An 18,910-nucleotide genomic window follows, 5' to 3' on the forward strand; every position below is an offset into this window, starting at 1 on the left:
TTCAGGGTGACCAGTCGGGTGACCAGTCACCTAGTCTACCGAATACCCACTAAAGTACTGACATCGGGCAAGTTCTGAACAGACTGGAACAAGTGGCCAGACACCACAGTGGGTACAGGATGATATCTGGAGAGACAGGAAATGAGAGCTAGGAAATGCCAGGCTAGCTCTGGAAGATTTCAGACAATCACCCAGGGGGGGACATCTGGCCCTGGCTCCCCGGAACCAGGGATGATGAATGACATCTGGCTTCAAACCCAGGATAGCTACCTGTACCCTTCTCGGTCTTAGGACACCCCAAGCCATACTCCTGCAGCAGCTCCACCCCACAGATTGTCCCAGGGCAAAGGTCAACCACAGCTCAAACCAGACTCAACAACAGGAGGTCAGATGGGGAGCAGCAGAAACCAGGTAGAGAGCCAACAGCGTCTATCCACCATGAACATGCCAGCCTTGAGGCCTTGGGCCACCCCAGTCTTCCTCACAGAGGTAGAAAGGGATGCTGGGCATATGAGCATCTGCCAATACACGGGACAAAACTACCAAAGGAAGACTTTTTATTTTCAAGTTTCTATGGAGATATTACAAACATGTAGACTTAAAAGAACATTTTAAATTTTTAGTAACTATTTAGCTTTAAAATAAAAATATGATTAGGCAAAATAATAAATAATGCCATCCCAGGTGAACTGTTAAGTCAAGTGTGTCGTCTACCTGGTCACACCACCCTCTCAAGGCCCCACTGCCCTCATGTACCTCGGGCTACAGCTCACCCAGCCTCCTAGTGATGCAGGAATGAGAGGGCCACATTGTCCAAATCTTCACTTTATTTTTAATATAAAAATGCAAATTTGGAAACCCACCCTGCCTTTTCCCCCCTAACATAATGCTTTACCTCTTAAAAATAAAAATAAAGTACTAATTCTATATACATCACATGTACCATACAAAAATGTATCCAAAGATCTATTGCTACCAAAGTGTTCTAAATTAAAACAAGTTACAGAAAGCCCCTCATTGTAAACAAAAGATTACAAGTTACAAAATCAAAGTACACACAGGCCAGTCATGTATATAACCACGCAACACATTCTGCTCCCACACCAAAGTTGAATTTTATGTGCCTGTATAAAAATGCATATCAATATACCTTTGCAAATTTATTTTTCATTATAAAGCAAATGAGTACACTTTCTACAATAAATAACCCGCTGGGAGGCACGCCTGCAAGAGTCAGGGCGGAGCAGGAGACTCAGGGCAGACAGGACGATGAGAACGGGCCCTGCCCGGCAGCAGCTGGCGGGACATTTTTGGTGATTTGCAAGTGATGCACACAGCATAAATTTATTCCCTCTTTGCACAAAGTACCATTCAAAATAATGTCATTTTCTTTCTTAAAATACACATTTGTCATTGTAAATTTACATCCCGTCTTATTAAATAAGCGGTACTCTGTGTAAAGAGCATGATCTACAAAATTATTAAACATTCAAAAGTCTTTAAAAAAAAAAAAAACACTACAGATTAAAGTAAGTGAGGCCGCGGCACCACCAGTGGGAGACCCACACCGCACTGCTCGGAACACGCCTGCCCCACTTGCAAAGCGCCAAGACAAGATGGTTTCATAGAAAACTTGGAAGTGAAACCTCCCCCTCCCTGGGGAAAAAGAATTAAAGAACTACGCCTAGAAAATCAGAATAAGTTAAGTTCTGAACAATATACAAACATGTACAGCTTATCAACACTATAGACAAGGCTCCCGGCTGGCTGACTGTGGCTTTGGTCACTGCCTTTTGCTGGAAGCCACCTCAGTCAATGTCACTAAGGTCACTGGCTGGCTCCCCATGGACCCGGCTCAGATGATTCATGGCTCGATCAAATGCAATCCGCACGGCCTTCCGAATGCTAGAGTTCCTCCCTTCCATCATTTTCAGCTTGTCGATGGTCTCATCAACACCCAGAGGAACCATCTTGGACTTGGGAAGCCACTGCCTTTTAAAGAGAAGAGCGAGCATAAGAACCACCAACCCGTTCTCATTATGGGCGACCAACCACCAGGCCCTGTGCATAAGAAGGAACCTGGCAGTACACAACCCAATCTCCCTACATTCTGGGCCTCAGGCAGGATGGCTTGGGTGCACAGGGTATCCATGAGCCCTGGACTCAGGTGGGGCATAAAAATCATGATACAACCCTCTTTCCCAAACATATCCAAGCAGCTATGGAGATAAGTTGGAAACATAAAGCTGTATACACAGGACAAGCCCAAGAATTAACATATATGCAATACACAAGGTGAGCCTAGGTACACACACATATGCACACAAGGGATAAAGCAGAACAGATGTGTGCACATAACATAGATGAGTGAACCCTGGAACCCAGTAAGGAGGCATTCTAGGATGGAGGAACAGACTCCAGAAACAGGACCAGCAAGTACAAGCCTCACTGATGAACACTAGCTGCCAGACAGTCAGGGCAGGGAGGAAAAGGGGACTTGCTAAGTTTCCACAGGGGCTATGAAGGACCTCCTAGTCCTAAGCACTCCCAGTCATAAAGGCCACATAAAAAGGTCTGGACTCAACTAAATAAGGTCAAAATGTCAGCAGGTAACACTTGTCTTAGGATGTGAACCATAGCAAAATAGGGGTCCCTCAGTAGCTCTGAGTGAAGGTAAACTAGGGGAGATGGACAGGGAACTCCAGGAAGGGGGTGACCCTTGTGTCCTAGCAGAACAGTTCATGCAAGGGAACCTGGAACAAGATATGAAGACAGCCTGAGCCATTCTGGGATGTACTAAGTGATAGGAGCTGTCAGGCAGGAAGTGAGCAGCACTCCTCAATCCCACGGTGTCAATGAACAGTGCCCTTCTTAGACAAGGACCAAGACACAGACTACTTGGAGACAACCTGACTCAGCATGGGTCAAGCCAAGCCCTGGGGCTAACAGACCCCAGCTCTGCCTGAGCTGCAGACACAACACTCACCAGCTTCTCTTATTGTCGAAAAACAAAACAAGGAACAGCTTCTCCTCAGACTTAGTCTGCATGTGCTCACCGATCTTCAGCACATCCAGGGGTGGGGCGGGGATGGTGACACCATTGTGGTGGCCAGGCACTCGTGGCATCTTGGGGTCAATGATCTGCCAAGGACAAGTTCCAGACACTCAGAGCATTCTCAAACTCAGGGCCACATGCCTTACAAGCTCACAGCCACTCCCACACCTGCCTCCAAAGCCACGACAACCATAACCCCTGGCAGCACAGGAACTGCAAGGTACAGAGCATGCACTGGGACCCCACCCCAGGTCCCACCAAAACACCCTACTCACAGCCTCCAGACTCACCAGTGCTGGATAGGAGGGATAGCCGCTGCATTTGGCCCATACCACTTTCAGGGGCTCCAGGACAGAGGCAGCAGCATCGGTGGAAATCCACATGCTGTTTTGTCCCACCTCTAGAAAAAGGGGAACCCCAGAATCAGGACCAGCAGGAGAATCCCCAGCACAGCCACAAAGCCTGAGGGCTGACAAAAGCCCCACCCAGACCCCAGCTTCCCTAGCTGCTGGAGCAGGACAGTCCTATGGCACCACCTCAGTCTAGGAGAGGCAGATTACCTCACTTCCTCCTGTGAAGAACAGGTCTAGAAGTCTATCAAAGGCCTCCCTGCCTCCCACCCTCCCCAGCTCTAAGGCCTATCTATGACTCCAGGTCCCCATTACCTCACCACACTTGAACTCTAGGGATGGGGTCCTTGGCATGTCCCAGATGCCTATTACACAACCAAACACCCAAATCCAAGTCCTGGCTTGCTCCACCTTGCTCTTCCAAGCCTCACTGAGTCCACCGGCAACCCCAGACACATCCCAGGTGTCCACCATGTGCAACCCTCACTGAAAACTGCTGGTAACAGGTGTCCAGCCAGCCCCTGGTTCCGCCTCACAGCAGCAAAACAGCACATTAGCCTCTCCATGCTCAGAACCTCCAGCGTGTCCACCACACTCACTGCAGCCCATATGGCCACATTAGCTTCCCTGTAGTCTCTGACACACAGAGCACAGCTGCCTTCACAGAGAGCTGGCCCCACCAAAGCCCCATGCCTCAGGCAATACCAGGTGCTTTTATCCCTGGAGTTGGCTTGGCCCACTCTGACAGGAAAAGTATGAACAGCATCAGCCTAGCAGGTTCCTCTCTACAGTGATATTTTATTTATATTTTAATAAATAAAGCTTGCATGAAGACCGGAAGGTAAAACTAAGCCACTAGAAGCCAGGCAGTGGTGGCACACACCTTTAATCCCAGGATTGGGAGACAGGGGCAGATGGATCTCTCTGAGTTCAAGGCCACCCTAATCAATGCAGAAACAGATCCGGGTGGTGGTGGCTCACATCTTTAACCCCAGCACTAGAGAGGAATATAAGCCGGGATGAGATAGGCACTCGCTCTCTTTCCGTCTGAGGATTTCTTAGAGGGAAGAGCTCTCTAGTGGCTTGGCTGCTTTTGCTTTTTCAGATCTTCTGCTACACCACTCTCTTACACTGTGGCCTGTAACTAGGAATGACCATCCTGCTGTGGCGTTCAGTTGTCAAAGCAGATACATCCTGGATAGATCCTAACCTGGGCAAACCCGATGATCAGGAATTACTCAGAACCAAATATATCCTAGCATGACAAAGCCATTCCCTCCCCACAGACTGTCTATACAGTGTAGCCCGCGACATGCCTGAAACCCTGTACAGTGAACCTCTGGTAAATAAGCTTAAGTTCACACTTTTTCTCAAATGTGGGGGCTTGACTCAGTCCCAAGCCACCAAGACCAGACTCTGGGAGACCTTGCCTCCCCAGCCATTGTATTCCAAAATGCCCACCAGAAAATTAGGGTACCCAAACTTACCAGCTGCAATCCTGGCAGCCTTTGCATAGTTCCCGTTTTCAATACAAGATATCAGCTCACTGCGGTCTTCTAGTGTGTGCCTTCGCACAAGGGCAGGCTTCCCTCGCCCACACTTGGGTGTACTAAAACTTCGGGAAAAGAAGCAGATGAGTCAAACTGAGACTACAGTCAAGAGCCCCATGCCTGTGGCTTCATCCTACATCAGGTGCTGAGTTGTCAAGGGTATGGAGACCCAAGAAAAGTGAGTCTGTTCCAATAAGGGTGCTTGAGCCACCTAACCTAGCTGACAAGTGGCCACCTACGAATAGACAGGCAGGGCTATGCAGACCACAGTCTCAGTAAGAGAAAGATTTGGGGAGTGGAAAGTACAAACTGCAAGTTAATTATACACTAACTTAGACTAACCTTTTATATAGATTTTCTTCTGACTCAGAAGAATCTTGCCCTGAATAGCAGGCACACACATCAACTAGATACCAGAACAGCCTTTCTTTCTGAAGCAGTGTTCAGATGAAAGCCACGCACCCTGCTGGAGGACAGGACCTACCTTGAGTCGCAGAGTGGGCTGTTGCTGGAACAAATACTGGATTCAGATGCACAGCGCCGTCGGGGCGCAGCTTTTCTCCCCAAGCCACTGCCCGGCTCCTGCTCACTTCTAGTACCCCCAAAGCCATTGGTGAGACCTGGAATACAAGAAACAGACAGTGGCACAGTCACCTACCCCAAAGCAGTAGCTCTAGCCCAATTTATTCATGTACTTCCGCCTTCTTTAAAATTAGAATATATTTTCCAAATAACTTTGCTCTTGTAAAACAGGGTCTCAAAGAGCTCAGGTTGCTCTGGTTTCCTGATCCTCCTGCCTCCAACCTCCTACCACACCTGGTTCACGTGGTGCTGGAGATCAAAGCATGCCAGCTAAGCACTCCACCACGTGAGTTACATCTCCAGCCCCACAAAGAACACTTTGTTCAGAAAAACCAGTATCTTTATTCTCATTCCGATGACCTTAATGGACACAGACACTGTTGAATGAAATAAGCACAACAAATCATAGTAAAAACAGTCGAGGAAGTTCTACACACACTCCACAAGTAATTTCAACAACTCCCACGAGTGCAAAGCAAAAAGAATCTGTTACCACTCCCCAAATTAACACATCACATGCACGTCTGTGAGCTCCCAACAAAGTCAGACTGTCCACTCTACAAGGAATGAGTGGTGTCTAGACAAGGACCCTCCAGTACCCTAGAGAGGTGGAACACTACAATACTCCACAAATACACATTGATACCTGTGGAACTTTAGGGAATAGTAAACAGAAAATTAAGTTTTAAAAGCAAAACAACAACAAAAACACCAAAAAAAAAAAGCACTTGCCTTAGCATGCACGTTGGCCCTGCAACACCAAGAAGAACATTCCCACCTCCTCACAGGAAGCTGAACATGCAGTGGCCAGATAAATGAATGTCTGGACAAACACAACCACATCATCTTGATATTTGAAAAGTACTTTAATAAGACAAATCTGAGTCAACGCAACTACCATATTCTTCTTCCCACAGAAGTCTAACTTCCATTTCAGTCAGTAGGAAAAGGCACAACCTTGGCCCCTGCACAGAGCTCCCTGAATCAGGAGGTTCATACCTGGCTCCTTCTGGCTGCACCAGCTTAAAACAGGGAAGGGGACAGAAGTGAGGGACTGGAAACACTTTTTCTTCATACATGCCCATCTTCCCACATCCTTAAAAGTGTAAAAAACTATTTCCAAAATAAAACATAAACTTACATTTTCTTAGAAATCTTTGAAGTGACTGTCTAGATTACAAGGTTGTGAAAAGGACCTGAGAAACTTCTTGTTTATTGGACAAGCAGGTCCCCATCACTGGCAAAGCATTGAAGGCACATGACAGGGAAGAAGTCATACCCTACTCTTAAAGGGTCTTAAGGCAGCTGGGCGGTGGTGGCGCACGCCTTTAATCCCAGCACTTGGGAGGCAGAGGCAGGCGGATCTCTGTGAGTTCAAGACCAGCCTGGTCTACAAGAGCTAGTTCCAGGACAGGCTCCAAAACCACAGAGAAACCCTGTCTCAAAAAAAAAGGGGGGGGGGGGCCTTAAGGCCCAAGAGTTCTTTTTCTCAGGAGGCAGTGGAATATGCTTCTGCCCTGGAGTGGGGGTGGGGGAAGCAACACTCAGACTTGGGTGAGCAGATTCAACACAGAGGCAGCCCTCCCAACCTGGATGGTTTGACAGAGGGGCAGAGTCCTTGCTCCAGGACCCATAATTCTAGAGAAGACTGCAAATCCAGAATATTTGCCATTGCTGGGTTGAGCGGGTAGCAGCAGGCAGGTCAGAGGAGTCTGAGGTCTTAGACAAGCAGGTGCCCATCACTGTCATCTGTCCTAGGAAGAAGGCCTAGGAAGGCACCAGAAGCACAGCCCATGTATGTACATGTGGTGTTCCCAGCAAGGACGGTCACAGCAAAGTACCTTGTCAGGGCCTAACCAGTCCTAGAAGAGGAAAAACTAAGGTTTATAATTCTGAGAAGGAAAAAATATGGTTGAATGTCTCTTTAGTTTTCCCAAGTGTTTAATTACCAAGGCATACTGCATCTGGGCTCCTAAGTTTACAGAAAGTTTTTCACACATTACATAAAACATACAACACCTTGAAAAGAAGCTGGCACAACCACTGTGAAACTTGAGAAACTCCCAGGAAAGACCCCTGGGGCCTACTGAGCAAAGCAGTTCTCCAGGCCTGTTTTCCAGAGGGTGCCGCAGCCCAAACAACGATGTTCTCATGGTCCAAACAGACTCTTGAGGGCGGGCTTCAAGGCCCTGGACATGTATGTCCTGAGAGGCAATGTGAGCCAGAGACCCAAGCTTCAACAGCTCTTACAGCTACTGCCTAGCTTTGACACAAAGTCAGGTATAAGCCTCTCTGCCTCTCTCATCAGCTACAGAATGGGGAACAAAGTGCCTGCCTAACACTAAGGCTTACTGACTAACATCACACTCGCCCGACACCCTTGACAATCAAAACAAAAAAATGAGATGGCTCCTGGACAGAGTCAGTGACCCCCCAAGCACATGCTGCAGAGGGTTCTTGTGGTCTACAAAGGCCGAGGCAGAGCCCAAATCCCTTGCTTGGGCCCAGGGGATACCACAAATGTGCTGCTGCAATTAAGTCCCAAGGCAGGTCCAGACCAAGACTTAACTACCACCATTTCTCTCAAAGTTCCCCTTTGACAACTGGGGTACACAGAGTGGAGAATAAAGGACCCCCTGAGGTGCTTAGGTCTCCACTCTGAAAAGTTCACACCCACAGCCCAGGGAAGAGTTCCAGGCGGTCTACTTGCAAAGCTGAGGCATGCAGGTAGCAGAGTAAGGACATGATCCTTTCTATCCTGGACTCTCAACCTGCATGATGCCAAGAACCCACAAGGCTGCAGCCAAGTAAGAATATCAGGCCTGGTAAGCAGGACTCTCCGCCCCTCATGGCCTAGGAGACGTGTCTGAGAGTGTGGCCATTGTGTGCATCCTTGCTTCTGCTCCCACCATTGACTCATCTGAAACATGACAGCACAGGACCATGCTGCTCAAAGCTCCAACTTGTTCCCACCTACTGCACATCAACAAGCTTATGTCCCATGTGGGACACTGTGCCCCAGGCTAAAAATACCATTTCAGGGTGGTAGCAGAAGTATCTATTATCCTTGATGACCCTTTACTTTGTTGCCTCCCAAAGAACCACACAATGAGTGCATCTGTCAACCTTTCAATAAAAGCACAGCAAACACCCACCCACCACCGGCATTTCCTGAGTACAGTCTATGAAGACACTGCTGTACATGGCCAAGACAGGCCAAAGACCAGGCCAAAACGCCCACTGAAGGGCAATTCCAGCAGGACTTCTCAGTTGGCTCAGTAGGCATTTGCACAACTACCAACAAGGCTAACTGCTTAATAATCCAAGAGAAACTGAAAAAGAAAGAAGGGAAATCAGGTAGAGACAAAGAAATAAAAGATGCTAACAACCAAGTAAGGAGCTCTATTTAGGCCCCATTTTAGCCACTGCTGCATATATAGTCCCTTCAGACACCTAGCCCAAGCTGCCCTAACCAGAGCCCCCAGTCACCATAGGCCAGTTTTGGACGTGCTCAGGATGTGGCTCAAACTGCTGGATTATGTTGTCCAAGCTACGGCAGGTTCTGCCAGATTAGGCATTCCTTGCTTCCTTCACATCTATCCACCAGGAAGAACTGAGGCGCCGAAACGTCTGCTCAGGCACCAGAGCTCCTCTCACTGCTGGGCTGACTTAGAGGGATAGAGAGCTCCTCCAAGGGTAGGTGTCTGTTTAAAGGACGGCTCAACAGATGGTTCCAATGTGATCCTCAAAAACTAGGAGCAAGGCAAGGAGGCAGCGAAGGCTTTGTATTCCAAGAGGCCATTAGCAGAACTCCAGTCCAAGTCGAGGTTAAGAGAAAAGGATTAGGATCCAAAGAGTGAGCTACCCAAGCACATTAGTGGTTAACTGAGAACCTGGAAAACAGTGAGAACCATTTAGTCTGACTGCAAGGGCAGGAAACATCTCCTGCCTCAACAGTCTACGACCATGGAAGACATTTAGCTTGCTCACCACCACCACCCATTTCATTGAGAATTTCCACACCATGAGGATCAAAATAAGATGTGACACAGGTCCTGGCCTGAGGGTCCATTGATGGAAATAAACAAGCAGTCAAAGTAAAAAATATACGACACAGAGCCAGCTCCAAAAAATGTGGTACCCATAAAATGAGTCACACCATGCTCTGCACTGCCCACATTCTGCCTGTCCCGCAGGCATGAGCAGTGAGCCCTTGAGTGGGCAGTTTTAAAATAAATGAGTCCATACTTAATCTAACTTGGAATCTTGCAGTGCACTGATGAGCACCAGAGAATTCCCTAAAAGTTCACAGTGCCAGATGAACCTGGAAAAGATCAGAAGGTTCTGAATACTTCAAGTCCTCAAACAGCGAAGAACTGCAACTTGGAACAAGAAATCCAGGTGCGCAGAAAGCACCAGAAGGTTCAGGAGGAGGCGCAGTCAGCACCGATGGTAGGATGGGCCCATTCAGCCCGTGCCTGGCCCACCATGGGCCAGGCAGATGTAGCAGTGGACGCCTCCTGCTCCTGAGGGTCAGATCTTAGTGCTAATAAGGCTCCCGGCTGCTCAGGAGTGCGCTTAGGAATTCACCATGCATCCACTGAAATCTACTGCCATTCTGGAATAAGAAAGCAGAAATCTCCATTTCAGTCAGGATCAAAGGCACTGGGGTCACATGTACTAAAGGTCTATAGTTAAGACTGCTTGGGACTCACCGTTATCACTGAGAACCCAAAAAGAACTTCACTCAGATGTGCAAATAAGTAACATCTCATGAACTCCGTGGTTAGTAGCCCACGGGTGACAAATGGTCTAGGAGAGCCCATATGGCCAACTGGGCAGCCTGGCACAAGATGCCAAGTACACAGCAAGGGCTCTGCACAGCAGCTACGCGGCAAGAACTAGTGTCCTGCAGGGTCAACAGACTCTGCTGCCAATAGATGTGAGCCTTGAGGAGGTAGAAAGCTATTTCCACTCCATCCTGTGCACATATGTCACCTGGTACTGAGATGCTCACTGAGCAATCTCCTAGCACCAGAGGACACCATACCATGACTAGCAATACAGGACTTCCAGTGAGCTCAAACAGGCACCAGTCTTTCACTAAACATGGCTAGGAAAAACTAAATCTATAGTTATACAAACTCCCAAGAAGTGAAACAACTTTAGCATCAATCTTTACTTCCAGTGGCACATCAAAATGACTTCATAGAAAGTAGGTTTTATTGGGAGCTCAAGTGACGACTCTGCGATTAAGAGCACTGCCTGCTCTTCCAGAGGACCGGGGTTCAATTCCTAGCACCCACATGGCAGCTCACAACTGTCTGTAACTCCAGTTCCAGGGCTTCTGACATCCTCACACAATCATACATGAAGGAAAACACCAATGCACATAAAATAAAAATAATAGTAATTATCATTACTTTTAAAAAGAAAGAAATTGGGTTTTACTGAATTTTAAAATGTTATTATCAACTCACCAAAATAAGAGAGCATTGAAAAAAAGTTTCTATAAAATTACTGAGTATATGGGCTGGAGAGATGGCTCAGGAGTTAAGAGCTGCTCCTCCAGAGATCCTGAGTTAAATTCCTAGCAACCAGATGATGGCCCACAACCATCTATAGTGGGATCTGAGGCCTTCTTCTGGCATAAAGGAGTACAAGCAGATGGAGGATCCATATATAATAAATAAATAAATAAATAAATAAGTGCTTAAAAAATTGCTGAGTACAAAATAACAATTAAATTAGCTGGGCCTATTAGTACAGGCCTGTAATTGCAGCTGAGGTAGGATGCTAAAGAGTTTTGGCCTAGTTAAGTTGCTGGGAAAGGTTCAAGGCCAGTCTGCTCAAAATGTTTAAAAAGGGGTCTGCAGGGTAAGTCAGTGAAAAGATGCTTGCTACACACGTCTGATGCCTCCTTGGGACTCACATGGCTGAGAGAATTTTCTGACCTACACACATACTCTGGCATGTATACAAACACAATAAATGTAAAAAAATAAAATAAAAAGGGCTCTATGGTAAACAACTTGCCACAAGGCCCTAGATTCAATCAATCTGCAGTACCTGTGCATGGGGGGGAGGGGGGATCCCCAACCTCACACACACAAAAGGCTGGGTGGTGGTGACACACATCTTTAATCACAGCACTTGGGAGGCAGAGGTGGATCTCAGTGAGTCTAAGGAGTCCCAGGCCAGCCAGAATTTACACAAAGAAATCCTATATTTAAAAAAAAAAAGGAAAGAAACAAAGAAAGAAAAATTATAAGGAGTTATTTTGCAACAAAAATCACAATTTGTTGCCTTTAGCAAGAAATTCTCTTCTGTGTGTGGCTTCAGTTCAGGAACCCAACAGACAGAGACAGGAAGAATGAAGGGATGTCAATAGCCCACTGACAATACGAAGCCAGCCTTTTCTTCTAAACTCTCTGACCTGACCACCTGGCAAGGCTCCAGAAAACAGAATTCACTGTCAGCAAGACCAATTGTTGTTCCCTGCTGACTGCAATTTTCCTTAGTCGTGGTTTGAATGAGAATAGACCCCAAATAGATCCTATATTTGAATACTTGGTCCCAAGTTGGTAGAACTGTTTGGGAAGAATTAGAGGTAGGAAGAGGCCTTGTAGGAGATGTGTCACTGGGGATAGGTTTTCAGGCTCAAAAGTCCAGGTCATACCCAGTTAGCTCTCCCTTTATCTCATGCTTGCAGATCAGGTATTAGCTCTCAGCTAATTCCAGCACCATGATGGTGATGGACTCTAACCCTCTGGAACCATGAACAATAAATTAAATGCTTTCTTTTACATGTTACTCTTTATAGCAATAGGAAAGTAACTAAGAGAGAGCTGGGACCAGGAGTGGAGTATTCCTTTGACAGGCCTGACCATGCTGCTTGTTGAAATAATTCAGAAAACTTCAGGACTTTGGACAAGAAAAGGAGTTGAACATTGTAAGTAGGGCTTAATGGGCACCCTAATTGAAGTTTGGAAGACAGTAGTACTGAGACCAATGTAGACTACAGAGGCCCAGTTCAAGATGTTTCAGAAGGAAATAACATTAGCAACTGGGTTAAAGATCATTCTTATGATATTTTGGCAAAGAACGTAGCTGCTTTTGTCCTTGTACTAAGAATCAGCCTGAGATTAAATTAAAATGTGGAAAAAGTCTTGGGACAGAAATTTCACCTAACAATGACACTATTATATAGCTTTTAGTAATCACTCTTATGTATGTCTACAACAAAAAAAGAGCAAGTGGGATAAAAAGAAAATACAGTTTGAAGAGAACAAGGACACCACAAAATTTAATGTTGGAGCCAAGGCTTATGTAGAAAGATAAGGAGAAATGGAATAAAGTGAGTGGTATCCTTAGGATGAGATTCTACTCAGCTAATCTGCAACTTGTGGGGTAAGGGGGGGGCGCTAAGGATTTATCTGTTCCTAAAGAGCAAAAACAAAACAAAGTTTATGCCAACGTGATTGGAGCAGGGAGAGGTTTCATCCCAAGCTGGTGGCCTAATTTAGTCCTTCAGTTTGATGGTTGACTTTAGTCTTGGAGGATACAAGAGTAAAGGAACCATGGATACTTCCTCTTCTGCTAAGGAAAGCCACTGAGATCAGGTGTGTGGCACAGAGGAATCCCCGCATGGGGAGGTCCAGAAAGAATAATATGCGAAGCTGTAAAAGAGAGGCCTGGATTGTGTTGAAGCTCAAGAAGCTGAAGTTGCCCAAGTCATGGGATGTCTACCAAGGAGAGCTGCATACACAGAATGGAACCAGTCCATGAGAGAGATGTTTTGCAGTCAGTAAAGCTGGAAGGCAAGGGCCATCTAATGCCTTTAACACTGTACATAGAACTATATGATTTGGCATTTGCCCTGGTGGTTTTAAGGCTTGCTTTGGCCCAGTATATCCTCACTATACCCCCTTTCCTCTCTTTTAGGAAGTAATGTTAATGTGTGTTCTAAACTATTATATGTTGAAAGTATGTGATCTGTTTATTTTGTTAAAATTAAGAGATTGCAAAAAAAAAAAAAATAAGAGATTGCCAAGAGTCTCAGAAGAAACTCTGGACCTCTAAACTGTTGACACTGTGAGACTATGGGGACTTTTTTGTTTTGTTTTGTTTTTGTTTTGTTTTTCGAGACAGGGTTTCTCTGTAGCTTTGGAGCCTGTCCTGGAACTAGCTCTTGTAGACCAGTCTGGCCTCAAACTCACAAAGAGCCACCTGCCTCTGCCTCACAAGTGCTGGGATTAAAGGCATGCACAACCACCGCCCGGCCTATTTAGACTTCTGAAGTCAGACTAAATGCATTTTGCATTGTGCTATGGTCACAAGCCTATAGAGACCCAGGGAGTAGAATATAGTAATGAGAATGAGAATGCCCCTTGTAGGATCATATATTTGAATGTATAGTCCCCAGTTGGTCTAACTGTTTGGGAAGAAATAGGAGGTATGACCTTGTTGGAGGTGTGTCCCTGGGAGTAGATTTTTAGACTTCAAAAGTCCAGGCCATTTCCCAGTTAAAGTTCGCTCTCCTGTTTCCTGGCTCTCTCTCTCCTCTCCCCACCACTCTCAAGCTTACAAATCAAATGTAGGCTCTCAGCTAATTCTCCAGCATCATGCCTGCCTGCTGTCATGCTCCCTGGCAAGATGGTGATGATGGTGATGGACCCTAACCCTCTAAAACCATGAGCTGCAATTCAATGCTTCCTTTTATAAATTGCCTTCACCGTGGGGTCTCTTCACAGCAATAGAAAAGTAACTTAGACATTTATCTAGGTGTGACAGGATGACAGAGAATAATAACCAAGCTTTAATCCAAGACCAAAACAAAAGTTTCTAACAGAAAGTAAATGCTGAAAATCTGATGCTGGTACCAAAAGGTCTAATGACAGTTACTATTCAAGAACTATAACACTACCCTTTCACACTATTTTATCTGAGGGTCAGATAGAAGGCTGTGAGAAAGCCACGTCACATTATTCAAGCACAGCACAAGGAATTTTCATGGAGAAGCTATTGGTATAGGCACACATGGCAACATCTTGAGAAATGAAACACATCTCAGCTTAGTAGTGGGGCCTAGGTGATGGCTTAGTGGGTGAATTCTCTTGTTAACCCTGATGACCTGAGTTGAATCCCACATAGTAAAAGGAGATAACCAACCCCCCTCCTCATTTTCTCTAGATCTATTCCATCACCACTCCCAAGTGTGTGCACATTATAGCATGCCCCAACCCAACCAAATACAGAAATAAACTAATTGAGCATTTTTTTAAAGGTCTGTCTCCATTGGAAGGAAATAAGCTTAGCAGTAAATGAGAAATATTTTTTGAGTGTGATTATATCAGGCTTTAGTTGTACAATGCATATGTACTAAAAAGATTAGAAAAAACTGGAGAAACATTAAAATATTCCTTAAGCCAATGTTGCAAAGTAATGAAATGACAGATTATTTTCAGAGTACCCAACGGACAAAGCAGTCTTCAGGAAGGAATGGTTCAGGTTCAAATCTAGAGCCCTGGGTTAGTGGGAACTGACCTCAGGAGACACTCACACACGCTGGAGTTACTAAGTGTCAGGTGTGACCATTGGCAGGTTACAGTCTACACACATACATGTACACAATATTAAAGGTACTCAACCAAACCACATTCAAAGTTGCACGTGATGTGTGAAAAACGGCAGGAAAGGAGAAAGGGGACAAAGGAGGGGCAGGCCAGCCATACCCAGCTGCTATGCTGCCAAGAGGCTGAATGGTCACTGCCTAAAAACAGCTCACAGTTTTTGAAAGAAAATCCATGTTGTCTATCTTCATCTCTAGAAATGAGAATGCTTCAAACACAAAAGCTCAGTACTATGGCTACATACGAACAGATCCCTGGAGAGGCAGCTGCCCCTGACATTTACCTGTATCCAGGCGCTTTCCCGGGGACTCCTCCTCCACTTCGGAGTCTCCACATGTGCTCCTCGACCTTTTCCTTGGCTGCAGTAGAGTCTCCAACCTCGGAAGGACTACAGACAAAAAGGTTTTGGTCCCTAGCTGAGGAGAAGTTGGCTGGGTTTCAGTGTTCTTGGCAGACTTTGGGGGGCTTACACTTTTCGATTTGCAGAAGAGAACAGAAGTGCGTCTGTTTACATCGCTTGATGGCTCCGCCACTGCGGAGGCCGCCGCCGCCGGCACATCGCCACTACTGGCGAGGGTGGGCTCTGGAGGGTGTCCGCTTACCAGTGCGCTCTGAGTGCAAGTGCTATGTGATTCATTATCAAATGTGACTCTTTTGAATAGTTTACTCTGCTCGGGGTTGAGTTCTACTGGTTTGAGGGTTGGTGGTTCTGAATTAGTCTCCGAGTTTGAAGGAAGAGGTAATGCATCTGATGGTTCAAGTTTAGGGGGAGATTTATCTCCTGAAAAAATTATAAATAAAGTGATTTTGAAAACTGAAGATTATAAAATCTATTATAAAACTTATATAAATGTGAAGTCCACCAAAACACTAATTCAATTAAGGAAACAGCATCGCACACAATGGTCTGCTGAGCAGTGAGCAGCCTGGGGCCGTCAGGTAACACTGTGTGTGTTTCTCTAACCAAAGACTGCGGGCCTGCTGTTCTAAGCCCAGGTGCACAAGTTACTTTCTGGAAAAAACTGTGAGAGAATATTTCTCACACAGCAATATTAAAACTCTCATCTGAGTTCAGGACAATTTCTGCATTAACATTCACTTACCTTGAGGAAAATTAAACAGTCACAGAACTAAGGGAGCCTTGAAAGCTTCCCACAGCACTTTATTCTGTACCACAAGGTGGCAAAGACAAAGAACCCAAATATTAAATTGTCTGACCAGGGCTAAGTCAAAGCCCAAAGTGGAGAGTGACTGGGGAGGACTCTTGCAGAGCCAGGAGCATCTCCCACTCCCTTAGAGCCTACAGTCTACCAGTGAGTCCCAACTTCACTCTCAAAGCTTTAAAATTATTTCAACCTCTTTAGAAAAGAGTTTACAAATTATCAACATGGGAGTGAAGAGCTGGCTCAGTGGTTAAGAGCGCTTGTTGCTCCTACAAGAGACCCAAGTTCAGTTCCCAGCATCCACATGGCAGCCAACAGCTATCTGTAACTCCAAGTTCAAGGAATCCAGCGCCCTCTTCTGGCCTCTGTGGCACCAGGCATGAATTTGGTGCCCCTACATGCAGGTAAAACACTTATACAGATAAAATAAAACTTAAGAAAAATTTACCAGCATGAACCAATATGGGCCTGACATCTTAATCTTAAATTCAAACTCCAGAGAGAAGTGTCTCCCTTTCTTCACACACACACACACACACAAAAAGCTCAAGGAACAGAATGGCAGTGAAGCCCATGGTGTAAGGCTAGGCCCTGCTGGGCTAACTGATAAGGAAGGGTTCTTTCTGGACAGACTGATTCTGAGAGTCTCCCTACAGGACATATGATAGAAAACCAAGAGCATCGATTTAAACAATCCAAAGTAGCATACATTAATAGTAGGTGTGGTTTTTATCTACAAACTTCCCACAAAACATTTGCCACTATGTCACAATATTTTAAATTCAAAAGTCCCTTTGAAAATGAAAAGCTACACAATTTACAAGCTCCACTTACATCTCTGGGTCACTTGAACTCAGAACAAACATTCTAAGCCAAAGAAGTTCTCCTAAGAACCTCCAATCAGGAACACAAAGCTGAGAGTGACAGCAGACAGAAAACAGCCACTCTTGCAAGTGAGGTGGCTTTGTGCTAAATGTGCATATGGAGCCTGTTAAAGGCGACTGGTGGAAGCACAACCTCAACAAAATGCCTGCAGTTTACGAGGTCTTTTGTTGAAAAGCTGTATCTGGGAGATAAGAGTGCATAAAACTCATGCCACAGGAGCCAAGAAATCTATACTCAGAGATTAAAATTCTTATGAAATGGAAATGCTGAATCTTGAATCACTGGCATGTTGGATGATGACAAAATTCTTCCTGCCCACTTTGTTAGGTTCATGAACCACTTTTAAAGCACAGAATTTGCACAGCACACAGGAACTAAGAAGATGGGGTTAGAAACAGTGCAGAGTCGTGCATGGTACTCTTGGTACACATGAACGTGAAAACAGAAATCACTGACATTGGGTGGTATACAGGCTGGCATAGGACCATATGGCTAAGGCAGGTGACCACTTACTTTCAGTGCATAATTTGCCTCCTGCCTCCTCTTCCTCCTATCTGAGTCATCTTACACAGACTGAGATTTCCAATGTCCAATCCAGTCCTATGGCCTCTTCAGGGCCAAGACTAATGGGCAGCCTCAAAGCAGTACTAGACCAGCAGAGATCACACCATGCACCAGAGGGGCCTCCTTGTCCAGGGCTCCAGGTACTGCAGATCTGCCATCTACTTTCTCCACAGCTAAGAGGCAACAAAGACCTATCTTCTGCCCCAGGCTCAACTCAGAGTCAGTCACTACTGCCAAGACAACGGGTGAGCATGCCTGCCCTTGAGCACAAGGCCTCCACCACATTCCATTACTCACAACCAATGTCTAAATCAAAAGCTGCCTGCCCACAAGGAACTGCATGGCCAGGAACAGTGATATGTGGTCCCCTCTACACTCAAGCCATGTCTTCTCCCTGTTCTGTGGCAGGCCGGCCCTGAGAAGCCGTCCAGGTTTCCAACCACTGCCACATATTCACTGGCACACTCCTGGGGTGTTACAAAAAGAATCACACTGGATACAGGAGGCTACACAGAGACCTAGTGAAACACGATTTCCAGTAGCCATGGGGCTGCGGGGACCACTAAAACTCTGTGATCCTCAGTCCCTCACCACGCTGACAACTAACAACACCTGAGATTGGCAGGTTCCTTGATGAGTGAACCCTCACACCAGCACCCTGGGCAGGGCAGCACCACAGCTAACACTCCCATCAGGTACCTCAGACAGAAATCTTAATGGAAGTCAATATACAAATGCAAAACATTTCATTTTCAAAACCACACCGTCTGCTAACAAATGGACGTTGCTTAACTACATGTTCCATTAACTTTCAGAATCAACACCTCACAACTCAAACATGAGTATGAATGTCAGTACTCAAAAGATCCCCAGCCAGAACTAACAACAGACAGCGGCAAGGCAAAAGCTGCTCATCTTTTTCACACGCTGATCACACAGACATCTACTCAGGACCAGTTAGCTATTCCCTGTGTGACCATGATTCTCTACATACAAGGCCATTGAATGCCTCCACCAAAGCCACAGACAACTCCGAATACCACAGCAGAGTATAAGGAGACATTGCAACAAATTGCTAGAAACTGCACTATCCCCAACAGCAATCCTGCTCCCTTCCTCTGCCAGCCCT

General features: G+C 45.9%; 1 protein-coding gene across 3 annotated transcripts in view; it reads right to left on the reverse strand.

Moving 5' to 3' along the window:
* Nucleotides 1–553: 553 nt before the first annotated feature.
* Brd1 (bromodomain containing 1) overlaps nt 554–18,910 on the reverse strand; it is a 49,530-nt gene continuing 31,173 nt past the window's right edge. The window contains exons 8-13 of one of the 3 annotated variants that reach the window (XM_057791542.1): nt 15,453–15,557; nt 5,440–5,575; nt 4,893–5,020; nt 3,346–3,455; nt 2,987–3,141; nt 554–1,992 (exon numbers count right to left, since the gene is read on the reverse strand). In XM_057791542.1, the coding sequence (XP_057647525.1) occupies nt 1,809–1,992; nt 2,987–3,141; nt 3,346–3,455; nt 4,893–5,020; nt 5,440–5,575; nt 15,453–15,557 (818 nt within the window). In that variant the 3' untranslated portion in view covers nt 554–1,808. Of the gene's footprint in view, nt 1,993–2,986; nt 3,142–3,345; nt 3,456–4,892; nt 5,021–5,439; nt 5,576–15,452; nt 15,951–18,910 lie in introns of those variants that run through there. The other 2 variants (XM_057791541.1, XR_009058468.1) reach the window with 2 other exon arrangements.

Source organism: Chionomys nivalis, chromosome 17, assembly GCF_950005125.1.
Source record: "Chionomys nivalis chromosome 17, mChiNiv1.1, whole genome shotgun sequence".
Lineage (NCBI taxonomy): Eukaryota > Metazoa > Chordata > Mammalia > Rodentia > Cricetidae > Chionomys > Chionomys nivalis.